The 18,888-nt window shown below is 33.8% G+C and overlaps 1 protein-coding gene across 12 annotated transcripts in view; it reads right to left on the bottom strand.

The window, feature by feature from the left end:
• Window positions 1–18,888, bottom strand: part of DENND1B (DENN domain containing 1B) — a 292,006-nt gene that overhangs the window by 41,232 nt on the left and 231,886 nt on the right. For 11 of the 12 annotated variants that reach the window (XM_055234175.2, XM_055234177.2, XM_063613729.1 and 8 more), the window contains one exon: window positions 4,667–4,757. In XM_055234175.2, coding sequence (XP_055090150.1) covers window positions 4,667–4,757 — 91 coding nt within the window. Of the gene's footprint in view, window positions 1–2,933; window positions 4,758–18,888 lie in introns of those variants that run through there. The other variant, XM_055234181.2, reaches the window with a different exon arrangement.

Raw genomic sequence — 18,888 nt, 5'->3', positions numbered from 1 at the left:
ACTCTATCTTTGTGAAGGATGTGATTTGGGATGAGGTCCTTAACTTGGCTGAGCATCAGGTTCTTCACTCATCAAATAAGCATAATAGTCATTGTCCTTCGGGATTATTGCGAGGATGAAAGATAACGATTAAACAATGTTTAGTATGGTACATAGTATATTGAAGAAATATCATAAATGATCGTTATTACTATAAATAATTTGCCAAAATAGAAAACTGAGGTTCTATGATGACGTATTATTCAGCGATGTTCTCAAGGCTAGCAACTGAAAAAGAATAAGAATCTAGGAATTTAATCCCCAGTTCATTATTCCTTCAACTCTGAAAAACTCCCTCTAAGACTGCTAAATAAAATGTGATTAAAAGTTAAGTTATACAGAGTTTCCTCTGTATCACACCCAAAGCAATTATATTTGAAAGGGAAAGGGGCTGCTCAAGGCTAATACCCTGAAAAAGAAGGTTAATAGAGAGAATTACCAGTAATAATCTAAAATTTCATAGTATAGGGGCAAAGAAGAAGTCCCTTGCTTCGATGTTAGGAAAACATGGTACAATTTAGGTAGATTCCTATTTTAAAAGTTTTAAGGGTTAATTGTGCCTTTAAATTTTAGTGCTTTTATGATTTAAGGTTCCTATTTCCACAGTATTTATGAGAAAAGCACATTATTCTTTGGTAGCTGTTATTCTTCTAAAAATTAATTTGAATGTTAAAGAAATCCCTAAGAATCCTTCTTTTAAAATAACTGGATTATGGCAATAATAGGCATTACTGAGGAAATTCTTAACATTATTTTTGTTAATAAAACAAGTGATTTTCTCACACTCGAGGACAAAATATCTATTTCTCATTTATGCCAAGACTTTCTCTTCAAATGTACTTGCTTAAATTCCAGTAATTTGTACTTATTTATCTCAAAACATAAATTGGTCTAAATTGTTCAACAAGGCCAGAAAAATGCCACTAAACTGATATTACCTATCACTTCTTCAAATTCCTTTGATACCTTAGTCAGTAAAACTAAATAAGAATGGAAAAATAAATAAATGAACAAATAAAAGACTCATCAGATTATATGTGTAAACTAAGGAAGAAACACATGCTAGTGATAGAGAGTAACCACACTCCTCATAAAATGACTCTGAAAATATTTCTCCTATTTAAAGTTGATGTAAATGTAAAAACTAGTTTCATTTTAAATGAAAAAAAGTATTTAAAGAAAGAATATGTTCTTAACTACTCAATATTCCTTACCTGCTTTTTCACAGACCAACATTGTGTTTATTTAAATGCATCCTTTGTTCTACTCCTGTCCTGTTTTATTATCTTTTAAACCCCATGGTTACTCTTCCCTTCACACATTCCTTTTAAGTTAAGTTAAAATTTTCCTTTTAAGTTAAGGTCGAAGATTTTGCAAGGGTCTCATGAAGGAATAAGGTGTGACGTGGATTTCCTTAATAGTCCTGATGAGGGCTCACAGGGCAGAGGCAGTTTTTGAAAAAATGCATGTATTCACAGATTCTTTAACCATACAGTTCTAGATTCAAATGTGAAACTAGATGTTCCTTATCTGACTGTCCTGCACTGTATATTTTTAATCAGAGCCACAATAATGATAAAGCTCCATCATATTCATATTCATTTTATCATAACCATCGGCATTAACAAAAATAGTGTATAAACTACTACTGCAATGATAAAGAGGAGAAAATAGGTGTTTCTCTGAAATTTCCTAATTATTGTTGCTTAAAGGAACATAATTTTTTCTTAATTTTAGTTAATGTTAATTTCTGCCATGGTGGTCTTTCTAGGACTTCATGTGTAAAAAATCTACAAGAAATTCAAAAGAGATAAGAATTTTGCTTTGATTCAATCAGAGTAGGAAGGGGTTAAGTATTACTCTTGTTTACTGAATGTTTTTGCATTAAGAAAATCTACTGTAAAAAACAGTATATCTTTGAAGCCACATAGACACATGTGGAATTGAGACTCTGGCCACTACTGGCTGTGTGACCTTGAGTAAATTATTGAGCTGAATACTCAATAAAAATGAGGTAATGAAAGTACCTCCTTGGCTGGATTAAGAAAATGTGGCACCTATACACCATGGAATACTATGCAGCCATAAAAAATGATGATTTCATGTCCTTTGTAGGGATATGGATGAAGCTGGAAACCATTGTTCTCAGCAAAGTATCGCAAGGACAAAAAACCAAACACCGCATGTTCTCACTCATAGGTGGGAACTGAACAATGAGAACACATGGACACAGGAAGGGGAACGTCACACACTGGGGCCTGTTGTGGGGTGGGGGGCGGGGGGAGGGACAGCATTAGGAGATATACCTAATGTTAAATGACGAGTTACTGGGTGCAGCACACCAACATGGCACATGTATACATATGTAACTAACCTGCACATTGTGCACGTGTACCCTAAAACTTAAAGTATAATACAAAAAAAAAAAAAAAAAGAAAAGTACCTCTTTGGGTGTTGTGAGGATTAAATGAGATAATATTTGTAGAGCTCTTGGGAAAGTTTCTGCCACAAATTAGTGCTCAATAAATATGAGCAATTATTATATTACTATTATTATGAGAGAAACAAAGTTAGATCAGTTTACTTCTTTGAACAACAGGTTAATTTCATGACATCAATATATTATTCTTTCTCACAAGGGTAATGTGAATGACATGTTTGGAACTGACCTCTAGGAACCATTTTATAAACACACGCGCACACACACACATACACACACACCCTAGACAGATGGATATCTTCTAATTAATAGTTAGAACACTGCTAATTTTTATTGTATTAGTCATCTTTTTATTTCAAATCCTAACATATTTTGCTTTATTTTCATCTACAAAAAAAGTCTATGTATAAAATAACATAACAGAATAATTTAAAAATAATGCTTGACAGGCACAAATTTCTAAGGGACTTTTTTGCTGTACTCACTGGAATAAATATTTGTCAAATTAGGCTTTCCTTTTAGATAAGTATTGGCTCTTTCAAATTAAAATAAGAGTTCAAAACCTTTTCATTTTAATAAAGAACAACAAAGTAGTGGGCATTAAGTTATATTGAAAATGCAGCAGTTTCTAAGTCAGATACTAATCGGTAATCATATTCTCCTAATCTTTTTTAAACAATAAGGCTTTTTGTGAAAAATTTTAGTGGGCCCTCCCACCAGAAAAGCCACCTATCTCTACTCTATTACAAAAGTACCTGGACCAATGGTTAAGACTACAGAATTTAACTGCACAAAAGGAACATAGTTCTAGCCTTTTATTGTCACAAAATGTCATCTTCAATTCTATAAAAGCTGCTAGCCCCACGGGTCATAAAGATAATGAGACAGCAGTTATGCAAATACTGAATAGATGCCTTAAGCAACTTGTCCATGAGCTGACAAAATTTTGCTTGTCTGAGTTGAGAAGTAAAAAAGTGTTATTTTAACACAAAAGTTCCATTGAAGCTAAATTTTTACCCATGAACTGAAGGAAGCAAGGAGCTGAATGATTCCACATTCAGCTTACTTGCTGAGTCAAGCAAACTAACTTTTCCCCAAGCTAAATGCTTTCAGTGAAATGCTATACTTACATCAGATGAAGGTCCACAACTACTGAGTTCATTTGTACCTCCTTTAATGAACCAATTATCTCAATGGTTTCTATATTTTCATGGTGGGAAAATGAATCTTAAAAATAACGTTAAATTTTGTGAAATGTGTAGATGAGTACCTATTATGTTTTGTCTTTTCATGTTTCATTTCTGAATTCCAGCATCTATTTATTTACACAGACTGAAATTTTTTTCCTTCAAAACAAACATACAAAGAAGTTTAAAAAATTGCTATTATACCAGGCCAAAATTTAACACACTAAGATACAGAATACAGGGATTTTTGTTTATTTAGTACACCTAATATTTAGAACAGTGCCTAATACATTGTAAGCACTCAGCAAATACTCAACGAATGAACAGGACATTTCAAGGACTCAAGCAAAATGCTCTGCAAGTCAAGACTATACACCACAACAATCATGCAAAAATATCAGTTTATAAATTATTAATTGCCTAGATAATTATAACAGTATTTGAACATTTACACTAGAAGGATTAATTGTACTTATGGAATGGTAAACTGGAAACTTTCCTAATGCTGCAGTGATCTATAAAGTAAAAAAGGTAAAGACATCTGTATAATAATAATAGTTACTTAAATATGTATAAAGAATTTTGGTGTTCAGACCCTTCTTTTTGGATTGTATTACCAATCATAACCTCAGTTCTTAAATTCATACTCAGTAATAACCATCACTAGTAGTTTTCTAGCAGAGACTACTACTATTCGGAAGGAAAGACAGGAAGATATGAGTTGATTGGATTTCTGTATTACTAATTTCCAGCAATATTAAGAGATTATCCAGGCCAACAGCTACCAATTCATGAGGCCAACTTAATGCCTTGAGTAACAGATATCAGGCAAAATAAGCTAATTTCATAGCTTTTCTAAGATGGAAAATGTATTTAAGACATTACATATTTAGGAGAAAATCATTAGTTGTTTATGAAATAGGTTTTATCAGACACAAGTGCAAAGACCAAGATAATTGTTATTGAGAAAATGGATAATCATATTGTAACTTGTCTTTACCTCCACAAAAGCCACCTGAAGTGATCTCTTCTTCAAATACATCAGAGAAACCCCTTCCTGCATTTAGTTTTGCCAGTCGACCATCGATAAACTAGAATTAAAAAGTGTCAAATAAAATGTATCAAATAAAATATCCAATAAAACATTAATTTTTCATTTTATAAGGTTAGATTTTTACTCACATCAAAAACATTAATAACAGACTTGTATAAATTACACATATATGGTGTATATATACACACACACGAAAATTCTCAAACCATGGAAAGAACAGGTGCTCAGTAAACAGCAACTAATTAATTAAATTGCAAATTTACAGCAAAGAGTCTAACTCTAACTTATTAGCAAAAAATAGCAAAGTGCAGTAGTAAAGAACATAGGCTCTGGATAGGTTGCTCAATGCACAATCTCTGCAGAGGAGTTTGTACAAAGGTACTGTTGCCTTGCCAAGCCATTTACCCATGGGGCTCTGTCTTCCCCAGCCAGGCCTGTTTTCCCAGTCCCTGCCTCACGGTGTTGCTGCAAACAACAAATTAGATTAATCTAGGAAATGTGACACAGCAAGTATCTGTGAGATGTTAGACATTATCTGTTTTCAGCGTATTAACTTCATTCAGTAAAATAAAACATTACTTGTCTAAACTATTATATACTAAAGCATAATAGAGCACCAAATAATTTTAACTATTTACAATAAAATCAATACAACTTTCATAGTTCCTGGCATACATTCTCACTGAACGACAAGAATTATGATTATTAAGTTAAATACAGTTGAGGTAAATGCATATTGACTTGACATGCATGAGGTTATTTTAGGCAATATTTTTCAGTGTTCTTAAAAAAGAGGTTGGAGGAGTGGGAAACTGAAACTATCAAAAGCACCCGAAGATCTTTTTCAAAGCGCAGAAATCCAGATATCCTGGAGACTATCTTCCAATGCCTGTTCTGCTCCAGTCCTTACCTGTTCCAACACACATAGCATGTCAAAATCTCATGGTATTAATGCTGCATTTGAAAAGTATCCTGGGTATTTTTATATGACCAACTCAAGGTGAAAATCAATGATTATACACACACACACACACACACACACACTACTAGCACTTGGTTATCTTTTATTTTGTTGATTTGTGGCACCTAGAATTTGATATGTTGTGGTTTACTCCATCCATAATTATGATGAAGTATCTTGATAACATAGGAAAGATTTACATGCTTTTTGCAAGGAGGACTTGAAGATGGATTAAAATGTTGAGCTGCATCCAAAAACTAACTAATCCTGACCATAATTTTTTACCCTAGAAATTTAAATTTTACCTGAACTAAAATAAAGTAGCTGGTATTTAAAAAGAAAAACTCAGATACCTCCCTGGTTTTCTATTTGAACGGTTAATGAACAAAAGTAATAGAGATGAGTTGTATAGGACAATACAATATTCCTCAGCAGCAATTTAAGATAATTAATAGGCTTGGCGTGGTGCCTCATGCCTGTAATACCAGCATTTTGGGAGGCCGAGGTGGAGGGATCACAAGGTCAAGAGATCGAGACCATCCTAGCCAACATGGTGAAACTCCATCTCTACTAAAAAATACAAAAAATATTAGCTGGACGTGGTGGCGCACGCCTGTAGTCCCAGCTACTCGGGTGGCTGAGGCAGGAGAATCGCTTGAACCCAGGAGGTGGAGGTTGCAGTGAGCCGAGATTGCACCACTGCACTCCAGCCTGGCAACAGAACAAGACTCCATCTCAAAAAAAAAAAAAAAAAAAAAGGAGGGGGGGGAAGATAATTAATAGCAGTAAGCCACACCAGTTATAAGATTTTGATACAAAAATCTCTTACAGAAAAAATTAAGAAAGAATAGAAAATGAATCAACAGATTCATGTTCAAAATGTGGTTTACCCAGACCAAGGGAACAGAGTAGAGACACCTGAAATAAAGCTGCACACCTACAACCAACTGATCTTTAACAAAATTGACAAAAATAAGTAATGCGGAAAGACACCCTATTCACAATATATGTGCCAGGAAAACTGGCTAACCATATGCAGAAGAATGAAACTGGAGTCTTACATCTCAAGATACAAAAAAAATTAACTCAAGGTGAATTAAAGACTTAAATGTAAGACCTCAAACTAAAAACCTTTCTTCCTAGAAGAAAACCTAGGAAATACCCTTCCAGTCACTTGCCTAGACAAATAACCTATGACTAAGTCTTCAGAAGTAAATGTAACAAAACCAAAAACTGAAAATTGGGGCCCAATTAAACTAAAGAGCTTCTGCACAGCAAAAGAAACTATCAATAGAGTAAACAGACAATCTATAGAATGGGAGAAAATACTGGCAAACTATGCATCCAACAAAGGACTAATATCCAGAATCTATAAGAAACTTAAACCAACAAGAAAAAAACAAGTAACTCCATTAAAAATTGGGCAAAGGACATGAACAGACACTGCTCAAAAGAAGATTTAAGTGGCCAACAAACATATGAAAGAATGCTCAACATCACTAATCATCAGAGAGATGCAAATCAAAACCACAATGAGATACCACCTCACACCAGTCAGAATGACTATTATTAAAAGGTCAAAAAGTAACAGATTTTAACAAGTTTGTGGAGAAAGGGAACACTTATACACTGCCGGTGAGAGTGCAAATTAGTTCAGGCCCTGTGAAAAGCAGCTTGGACATTTCTCAAGGAACTAAAAATAGAATTACCATTCGATGCAGCAATCCCCATATTGGGTATATAGCCAAAGGAAAATAAATAATTCCTCCAAAAAGACACCTGCATTTGTATGTTTATCCCAGCACTATTCACATAGCAAAGACATGGATTCAACCCAGGTGCCTTTTACCAGCAGACTGGATAAAGAAAATGTGGTACATATACACCATGGAATACTTTGCAGCCATATAAAAGAATGAAATCATGTCATTTGCAACCAATAAATGATGCTGGAGGCCATTATCTTAAGCAAATCCATGCAGAAATAAAATCAAATACTGTAAGTTTTCACTTAAAAGTGGGAAGTAAACATTGGGTATACAGGGTCACAAAGATGGGAACTATAAACACTGGAGAGTCCAAATTGTGGGGAAAGGTGCGAGTGGGGCAGAGGTTGAAAAACTACCTATTGGGTACTACGTTCATTATCTGGGATATGGGATTATTAGAAGCCCAAACCTCAGCATCATGTAACATACCCATGTACGAAACCTACATATGTACCTCTGAGCCTAAAATAATGAATGAATGAAAACAACTATTAATGGAAAAATGTGGTTTAATCATCCTTTTATCATCATCTAATGCTTTTGAGTGAAACTGTGGTAAGACAGGTTTAAATAAACATAGCCTAAAATAATGGAATCTTAGATTTTTTAGAGCATGAGTTGTTGTCACAAAACTTAGAACTATTTGAGGACAGGGACCATACATTACCCATTTTCACATCTTCATTATGCTTGGCATACAAAAGGTTTCCTATAGTATAAATTAACATGGAGTGTGGAGTATCAAAGGCCTGCATCACAACTTGGCCACTTACTAGTTTTATGATCTTGGGCCACTTGTCACCTCTAAGACTATTTCTCCTTCTGTAAAATGGGAGTAATAAAAATACCTTATGGGGTATTGCAAGAGCTAATTAAAATAATACAAAGTGTCTGCATTGTGTGTACCCAATAAATGCTAAATAATAAAGTCCACTTTCCCCCAGTACCACCACCTTTTCTATCTCTGTCAAATTTTTATGAGCTTCCCAAAGCTCCCAAAGACAGGAAGGATCACTGTCTTTCTCATGTATGCATCTTCAACACCTGGCAGAATACCTGCCATAAAGTTTGAACTAAGTAAATGTTGTGGAAAGACTGAAGTACATGCTGAAGTTCATATACTTTTACCCAGTTTTAAAGTTAAATAATTATAATGCATAGAACTAATTCATTTCATTCTATCTTGATCTCAAAGCTAGGAACTTATACTGTTGCCATCTTTGCTACACATAATGGTAATTTTTAAATAAGGTGGTTTAAAATGCATGCAAAATTTGACTTGCACACATTTGTAACACAGTATTATAAATCAAAGTGATCTAATTTGATGGACTAGTTATAATTTTTTTAAAAATAAAGTGAAAGCAAAATGATAAAGTGAAAGTAATACATTACTGACAAATAGAACAAACGAAGACATCCTTTTAAAGGACTTAATTTGCTCTAAAAGATTAAGACTAGAAGACTTGCTAAAAGGTTTTCATTTTTGTGTTTACTGGAAATAATCCATCCATTTCAGAAATAAGTGGAACAGTTCAAGTCTAAAAAGCGATAAATCCCAAAACTATTTACTGATTATGCATTTTTGAGTATGAGTAACTACTTTGTCTTACTAACCTAGTGATTTGAGCCAATAGAAATTAATCACTTAGTAAAATGACACGTGTTATCACTGACTTTGCAAACAATCCTGTCAGTGGCAGACACCAATGTACACAATGAGTGAAAATGTTTGTTCTTATAACAAAAGATTGATTTCATGCATATACATACATATATTACATATAGATGCATATAAATAGACATCCAGGAATAAACTGAAAAGCGTTATTAATGAGAAGAGTGCTGAATTTAACAGTTTTTCAAACACCTTTTTCTATTTTTATTCAATAACAGCTATTTTTTCCCCAAGTGGAGTTGGTTCATGGTTATACCACTTTAATAACTCGGGAGCATTTCATAATAAGTAAAAGAGATGAGAACATTTTTAGTTACTGATGCGGAGAAATAATTTTGAACTAATAAAAAATCATCTCTGTTGGAAAAGCTGTGACTCTATAATGTGCTATCACATGTTGCCTGATAAACAGTTACCTATTTCATTTAGTAAACACATATCTACTGGTAATTGGAAGACATAAGTTTTGAAAGAATTAGTTTGTTGTTACAAGTAATGACAAATAACATTGTTAATAACAATAAAATTGACATAGATATAACATAAAATTAGGTTGCAAGTAGATTTTTAAAAGAACTTAAGAATTTGCTTTAAGATGATGCTTTTACATAAATCTTAACTTTTTTATTCCAAAAGAAAAAAATTAAAATCTAGATCTAAACATGTTAATTAATCACGCCAAAACATAAACAACATAACTGGAAATCTTACAAAAATTCATAGATGTTATCCCATAGCATGGATTCCATAATTTCATAAATTATAGATAAAATTGATTTAAATAATAATATATGTAATTCTCAAAATCAATGAATTATTCCCTCTAAATCATCAACAATTGCAAGAATCAGATTTTGTTAATCTTTATGACATGATCTTTTTGCTTTTGGAGATGACAAGGATTTTAGGAGCTATGAGCCAGGAACCATGGACAAAAACAAATATACATGTTACATAACACCAGAGGCCACCCCCTAGTTTTCAATCACGGGTCCGTTACATCAAAATAATATATATAGAATCATTAATAATTAGTCCAGTCCATTATACTATAGGAATGCCTCCCAGGGTGAGGGCACTCAGGTTTGCAGGTTTCCTTTCAACCTTGCTTATGACATGATCTTAAAGTACTGTGACAGGTTACAAGATAAATATTTTCAAGCAGCAAAACTGCTTCTGGCTCTTCTTTTTGATATTGATGTCACTAAGGTTTTTTAAGTGTTTTTATCTTCAAATAGCCACCTAATACAACATTGAGTCAATTTAAAGAAATTATCTGTTGCTTCAAATATACTTCAGTAATACTGTTAAATGAAAATTAACATTCACTATTCAAATTCATTTTTTAAATACAATTAAATATAAAATGAATGTTTCAAATATGTAATATAAAGAGTAGACTCCATAGGAGGCTTCTTTCCAAAAAATATAAAGAATATGTTTTGATCAAAGTCACAGATTATACTTCAATATAGCTGCCAGTAAACTGATAGGAATGTATATGTCCTCTAAGAGATAAGTCATATACCTTTTACAATTCTTTAATTATTTACCAGTCAGTGTATTTCCAGCACTGAATCTAAAATTCCTAAAACAAGTTATGCTATTATCAGTGTTCTAATTCCCTTAGTGGTCTAGACACATTATATAAATATTTAATTGCAATCACTACATCAAAACTCTATGACAACTGAATTTCAGGATTCTAGTATCATTTTAAAAGAAATATTTGATCTTTTTAAAATCCTTATAAAAAAGATTCTGGTAGGGAGATGAGGCAGTGGTGTAATTCTCTGCCGAGCTGAGGAAGTAGCAAGATTCAGTGTTGTTTTTTTTGCTAACATGGCAGTCCTGTTACTGAAGCAAAGCTGCAGAAGTGCTGAAGCAACACAATAAACAAATCTACACACCCAAATTCCTTCTTCAGCCTGGAGGAAACATTACCATGGCTCAGAAATTTATCTCACATTAGAAACCCTTCTTAGGTACAAAGATAAGAGGTAACTAATAGATTCAAGTCTTGAGAGCTAGAGAAAAATAGTTTTAAAAATCAATCAGCAATTTAAGGAAAAAAATCTAAATACAGTAAAAAATTACTTTCAAAAATAAACTAATTTCTTATGAATCTTTAAAATTTGCCCTTTTATATAATGCTCTGGGCTAAAAATTTAATAAGTAGTCTAATTTAAATATTTCTTCTTAGAAATGTTCAGTAAACCTTGACAGGTTAGTGAAAACTATACTGAAGTGTTACAATAAATTACATCAACAGATATTTATAGACACCTGCTAAATGCAAGCCATTCAGTTAGTAGCTATATATAAACACAAACTGCCTATAATAAGTGGGAATAAGTAACGTAGGTCAGCTCACACTAAGAAAATTAAGTACGTGGAAGAATATAAATAAATTGTTATTTTTATGCCATTAGGTAATGAGATGACTATCAGGCTCCAGTATACTAAATTAGACTACCATGGTATCATGAACAGGAAAACACTATGAAGAGTATTAAGAGCCCACTCAGTGCAATGTATTATTAAAACTAATAACCTAAAATAACAGTAATAAGACAACAATACTGCTTTCAAGGATATGTCAATTGACATTAAATAATGTGCTAAAGAATTTAGTCTGCTGAACCTTATGATCACCAGACCAAAAGAATCAACTAATTATATTATTCAGTGAATATTTCACTGAATATATATGCTATATTCCAGGCACTTTCCTAGATACCTGAAATACAGGAATAAATGAAGCAGGCAAAAATCCAAGCCCTTGTGATGCTTAAACATGTAGTGGAGGTAGAGGAAGAGAGTTATAGCATGAAATAAGAAACAACAAATGATGTAGTATGTGAGAAAGTGATGAGTGTTAGAGAATAAGATACACTTCCTAAGGGAAGTTAGGAAATCTAGGGCAAGGAACTTTCTATTTTAAATAGTGTGGTCAGGGTAGGTCTCGTGAAGACAGCATTTAAGCCAAGTCTTCAAAGCCATGAGGAGGTTTAATGGGAGAAGAGGATTCCAGGCAAAGGGACTAGCTAGAGTAAATACCCATGCTGGAGTAGGAACAGGCAGGTACTCAGTAGGCCTGTGGGAGGCTCCAAGTATCAAGAGAAAATCCCACCAGCCATAATGACTATTTGCACTCAAAATTTATAAACCTCAACCTCCAATAGGATTTGAATACCAAGCAATTCTATTTTACTTTGCAGTCACTCCATTCACTCTCCCCATCCATTTCACAATGTCCTATCTTCTTTCTCCTTAAATGTTTAACGACCTCTCCCATTCTCTTTCAGTTGATGATCTTGCTTCCTAATTTCACAAAAAAGAAAAAAACAAATTAAAAGAGAAATTCTACAAGCTCTACGTCACACATTTACCTACCTCCTCCATCTCTGCTCACAGACTGCCTTTTCTCCTGTTATGAATAGTCTGCCTGTGCTCCTTGCAAAGACTAACTTCTCCAACAATTTTTCCTTCTCTATTCTGAATATAGTTTTATTTCTTAACTAGATCTTCCCAGCAGCATACAAACATGTTATTTCTTCTCTTGACCCCACTTACTTCTCTAGTTATGTGCTATTCTATTCTTCACAGTAAAATTCAAAAGAGCTGTCAGTACTTTGTGTCTACGTCCTCTCCTCTCATGCTTCAATCACAATTTCTGTCTCACCACGTCAGCAAAATTGCTCTTGCTAAGGTCATCATATATCCACGGTTACTAAATTCAGTAATCAATTCTAGGTCTTTGTTTTAATCAGCCTGTCATGAGCATTTGACAGTGTTGATCCCTCCCTCTTTGGTATTCTTATTGGCTGCTAATATAAAGTACTCTTCTGGTTTCTGTCCTACCTAATTGTTCATCCACTCTTTCATAGCCTCTGTTGCTAGTGCCCTCTTATACTACTATCTTATCATTTCTATACTTTTTCCTTTGGTAATCTCATCTAATCTACAGGCTGGTGGCTTTAAATTCTATCTACATGCTGATGACTCCAAAATGTATACCTCCAGTCCAGCTTTCTCCTCTCCTCCTTTATCCATCCACTTACCTAATCAATATCCTGCTTGCATCTCCAACAGACATCTTGACTTAATATGCCTGAAACTCAACTCTTGTTCTTCTTGACAAAATCATCTTCTGCCCACAATCTTCCCAATCTCAATTTCAATTGAGACAAATACTTCCCTCCAGTTTCTCAGATGAGATAACATGGAATCATCCATGACTCTGCTTTCTCTCATCTTTATATCAAATCCTTCAGAATATCTACTGGCTTTATTTATAAAATAAACCCATATTCTGACCAAATCTCATCATATCATCAATCAATATAGTTCCACACTGCCATCAATTTCTCACCTAGATGATAGCAATAGTCTTCTAAATCTTCTTTCTCTCTGTTTCCACTTTTGGCCACCCCACAGGATACCGCTGAAGTGACACATATTCCAGGAAATCTACATTGACTATATTATTTTAAATTGTAATCCCACCCTCACCTCTAGTAGTCCCCATTTAATATACCCTGTTCTATCTACTTTCCCATAGTACTTCTGACCTTTGAAAATCAATATTATTTTTAAATTATAATTTGTTATTAGAAATAAAAGCTTCACAAAGTCAGAGATTGTCTTCTTTTTTGTTCTCTGATGTACCCCCCACAAAACACTGCCTATTATACAATGGATACAGGCATATCTCATTTAATTGAACTTCACTTTACTGCCCTTCAAAGACAGCTTTTACAAATTGAAGGTTTGTGGCAACCCTCCATTGAGCAAGTCTATCAGTGCCATTTTTCCAACAGCATCTGCTTACTTTGTGTCCCTGTGTCATATTTTGGAAACTCTTGCAATATTTCAAACTTTTTCATTATAATCATATTAGAATTACAGGATTATATAATTATAGTTGTTATGGTGATCTGTGATCAGTGATCTTTGATGTAACTATTGTAATTGTTTTAGGGCACCAGGAACCACCTCCACATAAGTCAGCAAGCTTAACTGATAAATGTTGTGTGTGTCCTGACTGCTCCACTGACTGGCTATTCTCCCATCTCTCTCCCTCTCCTCAGGCTTTCCTATTGCCTAATTAATAACCTTACAATGACCTCCACGCATCCAAGGGAAAAAGCTAAAAATGATGAAGCTTGTGAGGAAGGCATGTCAAAAACTGAGACAGCCTGAAAGCCAGGCCTCTTGCACCAAGCAATTAGCCAAGTTGTGGATGCAAAGGAAAAGTTCTTGAAGGAAATGGAAAGTGCTACTGCAGTGCCCACACGTATGACAAGAAGGTGAAACAGCCTTATTGCTGAGATGGAGAATGTTTGAGTGGTCTGGACAGAAAAATCAAACCAGCCATGACATTCCCCTAATCCAAAGCCTAATCTAGAGCAAGGTCCTAACTCTCTTCAATTATATGAAGGGTGAGACATGTGAGAAAGCTGTAGGAGAAAATTATGAAGCTAGGAGACATTGGTTCATGAGATTTAGGGAAAGAAGCCATCTCTACACATAAAAGTACACGGTAAAGCAGCAAATGCTGATGCAGAAGCTGTAGCAAGTTATCCAAAAGATCTAGCTAAGATTATTGATGAAAGTGGCTAAACAACACATTTCCCAATGAGGATGAAACAACCTTCTATTGGAAGAAGATATCATCCAAGACATTCATAGCTAGAGAGGAGAAGTCAATGCCTGGCTTCAAGGCTTCAAAGCTTCAAAGGACAGGCCAACTCTCTGGTTAGGCGGTAATGCAGCTGGTGACTTTAATTGAAGCCAATGCTCATTTGCCATTTAAAAAATCCTAGGGCCCTTACGAATTATGCTGAGTCTACTCTGCCTGTGCTCTATAAATAAAACAAAGCCCAGATGACAATACATCTGCTTACACCATGTTTTACTGAACATTCTAAGCCCACTGTTGAGATCTGCTGCTCAGAAACAAAGACTCCTTTCAAAACATGACTGCTCACTGACAATGCACCTGGCCACCCAAGAAACTCTAATAGAGATATAAAAGGAGATTAATGTTGTTTTCATGCCTGCTGAAACAATATTCATTCTGCAACCCATGGATCAAGGAGTAATTTTGACTTTCAAGTCTTATTATTTAAGAAATACATTTCATTAGGGCTACAGCTACCATAGGTAGTTATTCTTCCAATAAATCTGGGCAAAGTAAATTGAAGACCTTCTGGAAAGGATTCACCATTCTAGATGTCATTAAGAACATTCATGATTCATAGGAAGAGGTCAAAACAGCAACATTAACAGGAGTTTGGAAAAAGTTGATTCCAACCAGCTCTCATGGATGACTTTAAGGGGTCCAAGACTTCTTCGAGGAAGTAACTGCAGATGTGATGGAAACAGCAAGCGAACTAGAATTCTAAGTGGAACCTGAATATGTGACTAAATTGCTGTAATATCGTAATAAAACTTGAACAGATGAGGAGTTACTTCTTATGGATGAGGAAAGAAAGCAGTTTCATGAGATGAAATCTACTCCTGGTGAAGATGCTGTGAAGAGTGTTGACAATAATGAATTTAGAATATTACATAAACTTAGTTGATTAAGCAGCAGAGGGTTTGAGAAGATTGACTCCAATTTTGAAAGAAGTTCTACTGTGGATAAAATGCTATCAAATAGCACCATACGCTACAAAGAAATCTCTCATGAAGGTAGGAGTCAACTGATGTGGCAAATATCATTACTGTCTTATTTTAAGAAAAAAACAACCACCCCAACCTTCTACAGCCACCTCCCTAATCTGTCAGCAGCCGTCAATACTGAGGCAAGAACCTCCACCAGCAAAAAAAAATGATAATTTGTTAAAAGCTCAGATTATCATTACCATATTTTAGTAATAAAGTATTTTTCAATTAAGGTATGTACATTTTTTAGACACAATGTTATTGCATACTTAATAGACTATAGGACAGTATAAACCTAATGTTTATATGCACTGGTAAACAAAAAACTTTGTGTAATTCACTTTATTGCAATATTCACTTTATTGCAGTGGTCTGGAACTGAACCCACACTATCTCTGAGGTATGAGTAAAGAATACTTAAAAAGTGTTTCTTAAATTTTAGTGTTCTTACTTTTTATGGCATTTCATTAATAATGTATATTTCTGGGCTTAATCCAGGCCTCTTGAATCATTAGTTTTGAAGGTGAGACTCAAGAATATGCATGTTTAACAGGATCTCCAGGTAAGTGAGTCTTACCAGAAGAGAGCAAGCAGTCTGAGACCACACTCTGAGAAACACTATTTAGGATATTGAAATCAGTTAACAAGAGATGCTGGGAAAAAAAAGTATCCTTTATCCTGATAAACTGTCTCCTCTTGTACATTTCTTCTTTCTCTCATTAAGTCTCTACATTCCCCCATGTCACATTACATTTTATCATTTTTCATGTTATAAAATATATGCTTGATGCAATTACCATCTCCCATCTATTCATAACTCAAATCTTTCTTAACACTCCAAAACTGTTGAATCTTTATTTACTAGTAATACATGTGCTGACATTAGCTATAGATTACACACCATGAATCACTATCATGAAAAAGAATAATAGGAAAATTTAGAAATCTGTAACAATTTTTTACATTAAAAGCTTTTAAATATCTTCCGAAAATCTGTAGCTAACATAAAAGGAAATGTTTCGCTTTGGTCCCACTCCTTTTATTCAGCATCTTATTATGTCAGGGAAAGTAGATCACAGCACAAAACAGAGCATGGGCTCAGGATCTCATAGAATTTCCACTTCTACATGCTATACCACTATGTTACTCCATGTTTAAAATTGTAGATATCATTTTATTTAAAATACAGTAACACTTTACTCCTATAATTTTCATACAGCTCTTAGATAAGTTTCATTACATTAATTTTCATAAACTCTTCATCTACTAAAACTGTCAAAATATTTTCATGCATATTCCTTATAATAGGTAATCACTCATCAACTTTTCATTTATTTATTTAATAAAATTAAATGCCTATTATGTATTAGCTATTAGGATACAAAAACACTTAAAGCATGATCCTTGTTTTTACAGAGTCTACAACACAAGAAGGAGCCAAACAAACCAACAAATATCATATGGTGCTAAAAGAAGGGAAATTCATAGAAGTATTAGAGGTAAAAACAAAATTCCTGGAAAAGGTGTATCTGAGCTTGGTCTTAAAGAAAGAATAGACTGAGTTGTGGAAATATAAAATGGAGAGAGGTTATTCAAAGCAGAGAAAACAAGAACAACAAGCATATGTGCATTTCTTCATTCATTTATTCCTAGAGGGACAGTATATCATAATGACTAATGACAGTAAATAAAGAAATAGTGACAGTAAATAAAGATTAGAACAAAACTAAATGAAATAGAAACTAGAAAGGCAATAGAAAAGATCAATGAAACTGAACATTAGATTCTGAAAAGTTAAACTGACAAAACTTTAGCTAGTCTAAAGAAAAAAATAAAGGCTCAAATAAGTAAAATTGGAAATGGAAGAGTACACAGTTAAACTGATACTACAGAAATATAAAGAACCATAAGAGTCTACTATAATCAACAACTATACACCAACAAATTGAAAAACCCAGAAGAAATGAATAAATTCCTAGAAACATACAACCTATAAAAACTGAATTATGAATTAACAAATAATCAAATAATGAATAAGATTATCAGTAGTCAAAAATCTTCCATCAAACAAAACGCCAGACCTGCTGACTCCACTGCTGAATTGTAACAAATATTTAAAGAATACCAATCTTCAAACTCTTCAAAAAAACTGAAAAGGAGAGAATATTTCCAAAGTTATTTTATGTGGCCAGCATTACTCTCACACCAAAGCCAGACAAGGAGACTCCAAAAAAAAAAGAGAATTACATCCAATGTCCCTTAAACATAGATGCAAAAATCTTCAACAAAATACTAGCAAACCAAATTCAACAGTGTTTTAAAAGGATCATCCACCATGATCAAGTGGGATTTATCCCTGGAATGCAAGGATGGTTCAACATTCACAAATCAATAAATGTGATATACCACATTAACAGAATAAACGGCAAAAACCTTATGATCACATCAACAGATGCAGAAAGGCATTTGACAAAAATCAACACTCATGACGAAAACACTTAACAAATTATGTATAAAATAATTTATCTCACCACAATAAAAGGAAAAATATAACAAGTTCACAGCTAATATAATAGTCAATGGTAAAAAGGTAAAAAAAACTTTTCATCTAAGATAAGGAACAAGACAAGAGTTCTCATTCTCACCACTTATTTTAAACACAGAAGTGGAAATCCTAGTTAGAGCAATTCATGAGGAAATAGAAATAAAAGGCATCCAAACAGGGGAGACGAGGGGAGGGAAGGAAGGAAGGAAGGGAGGGAAGGCAGGCAGGCAGGGAGGGAGGAAAGGAGGGAGGGAGGGAAATTGTTTGCTCATGGCATAATATTACATGTGGAAAACTCTAAAGACTTGACCAAAAAAACCGTTGAAACTAATAAGCAAATTCAGTAAAGTAGCAAGATACACAATCAACATATTAAAAAGTAGCATTTCTATACATTAATAACTATCTAAAAAGAAAGCAAGAAAACAATTAAATTTACAATAGCATAAAAAAAAATTGGGAATAAAATTAACCAAAGAAGTGAAAGACCTATACAATGAAAGCTATAACACTAATAAAAGAAACTGAAAATCACAAAATAAA

Source organism: Symphalangus syndactylus, chromosome 19 (genome assembly GCF_028878055.3).
Source record: "Symphalangus syndactylus isolate Jambi chromosome 19, NHGRI_mSymSyn1-v2.1_pri, whole genome shotgun sequence".
In the NCBI taxonomy this organism is placed as follows: domain Eukaryota; kingdom Metazoa; phylum Chordata; class Mammalia; order Primates; family Hylobatidae; genus Symphalangus; species Symphalangus syndactylus.
The sequence above is the reverse complement of the archived record's forward strand: the minus strand, read 5'-3'. Positions and strand labels throughout refer to the sequence as shown.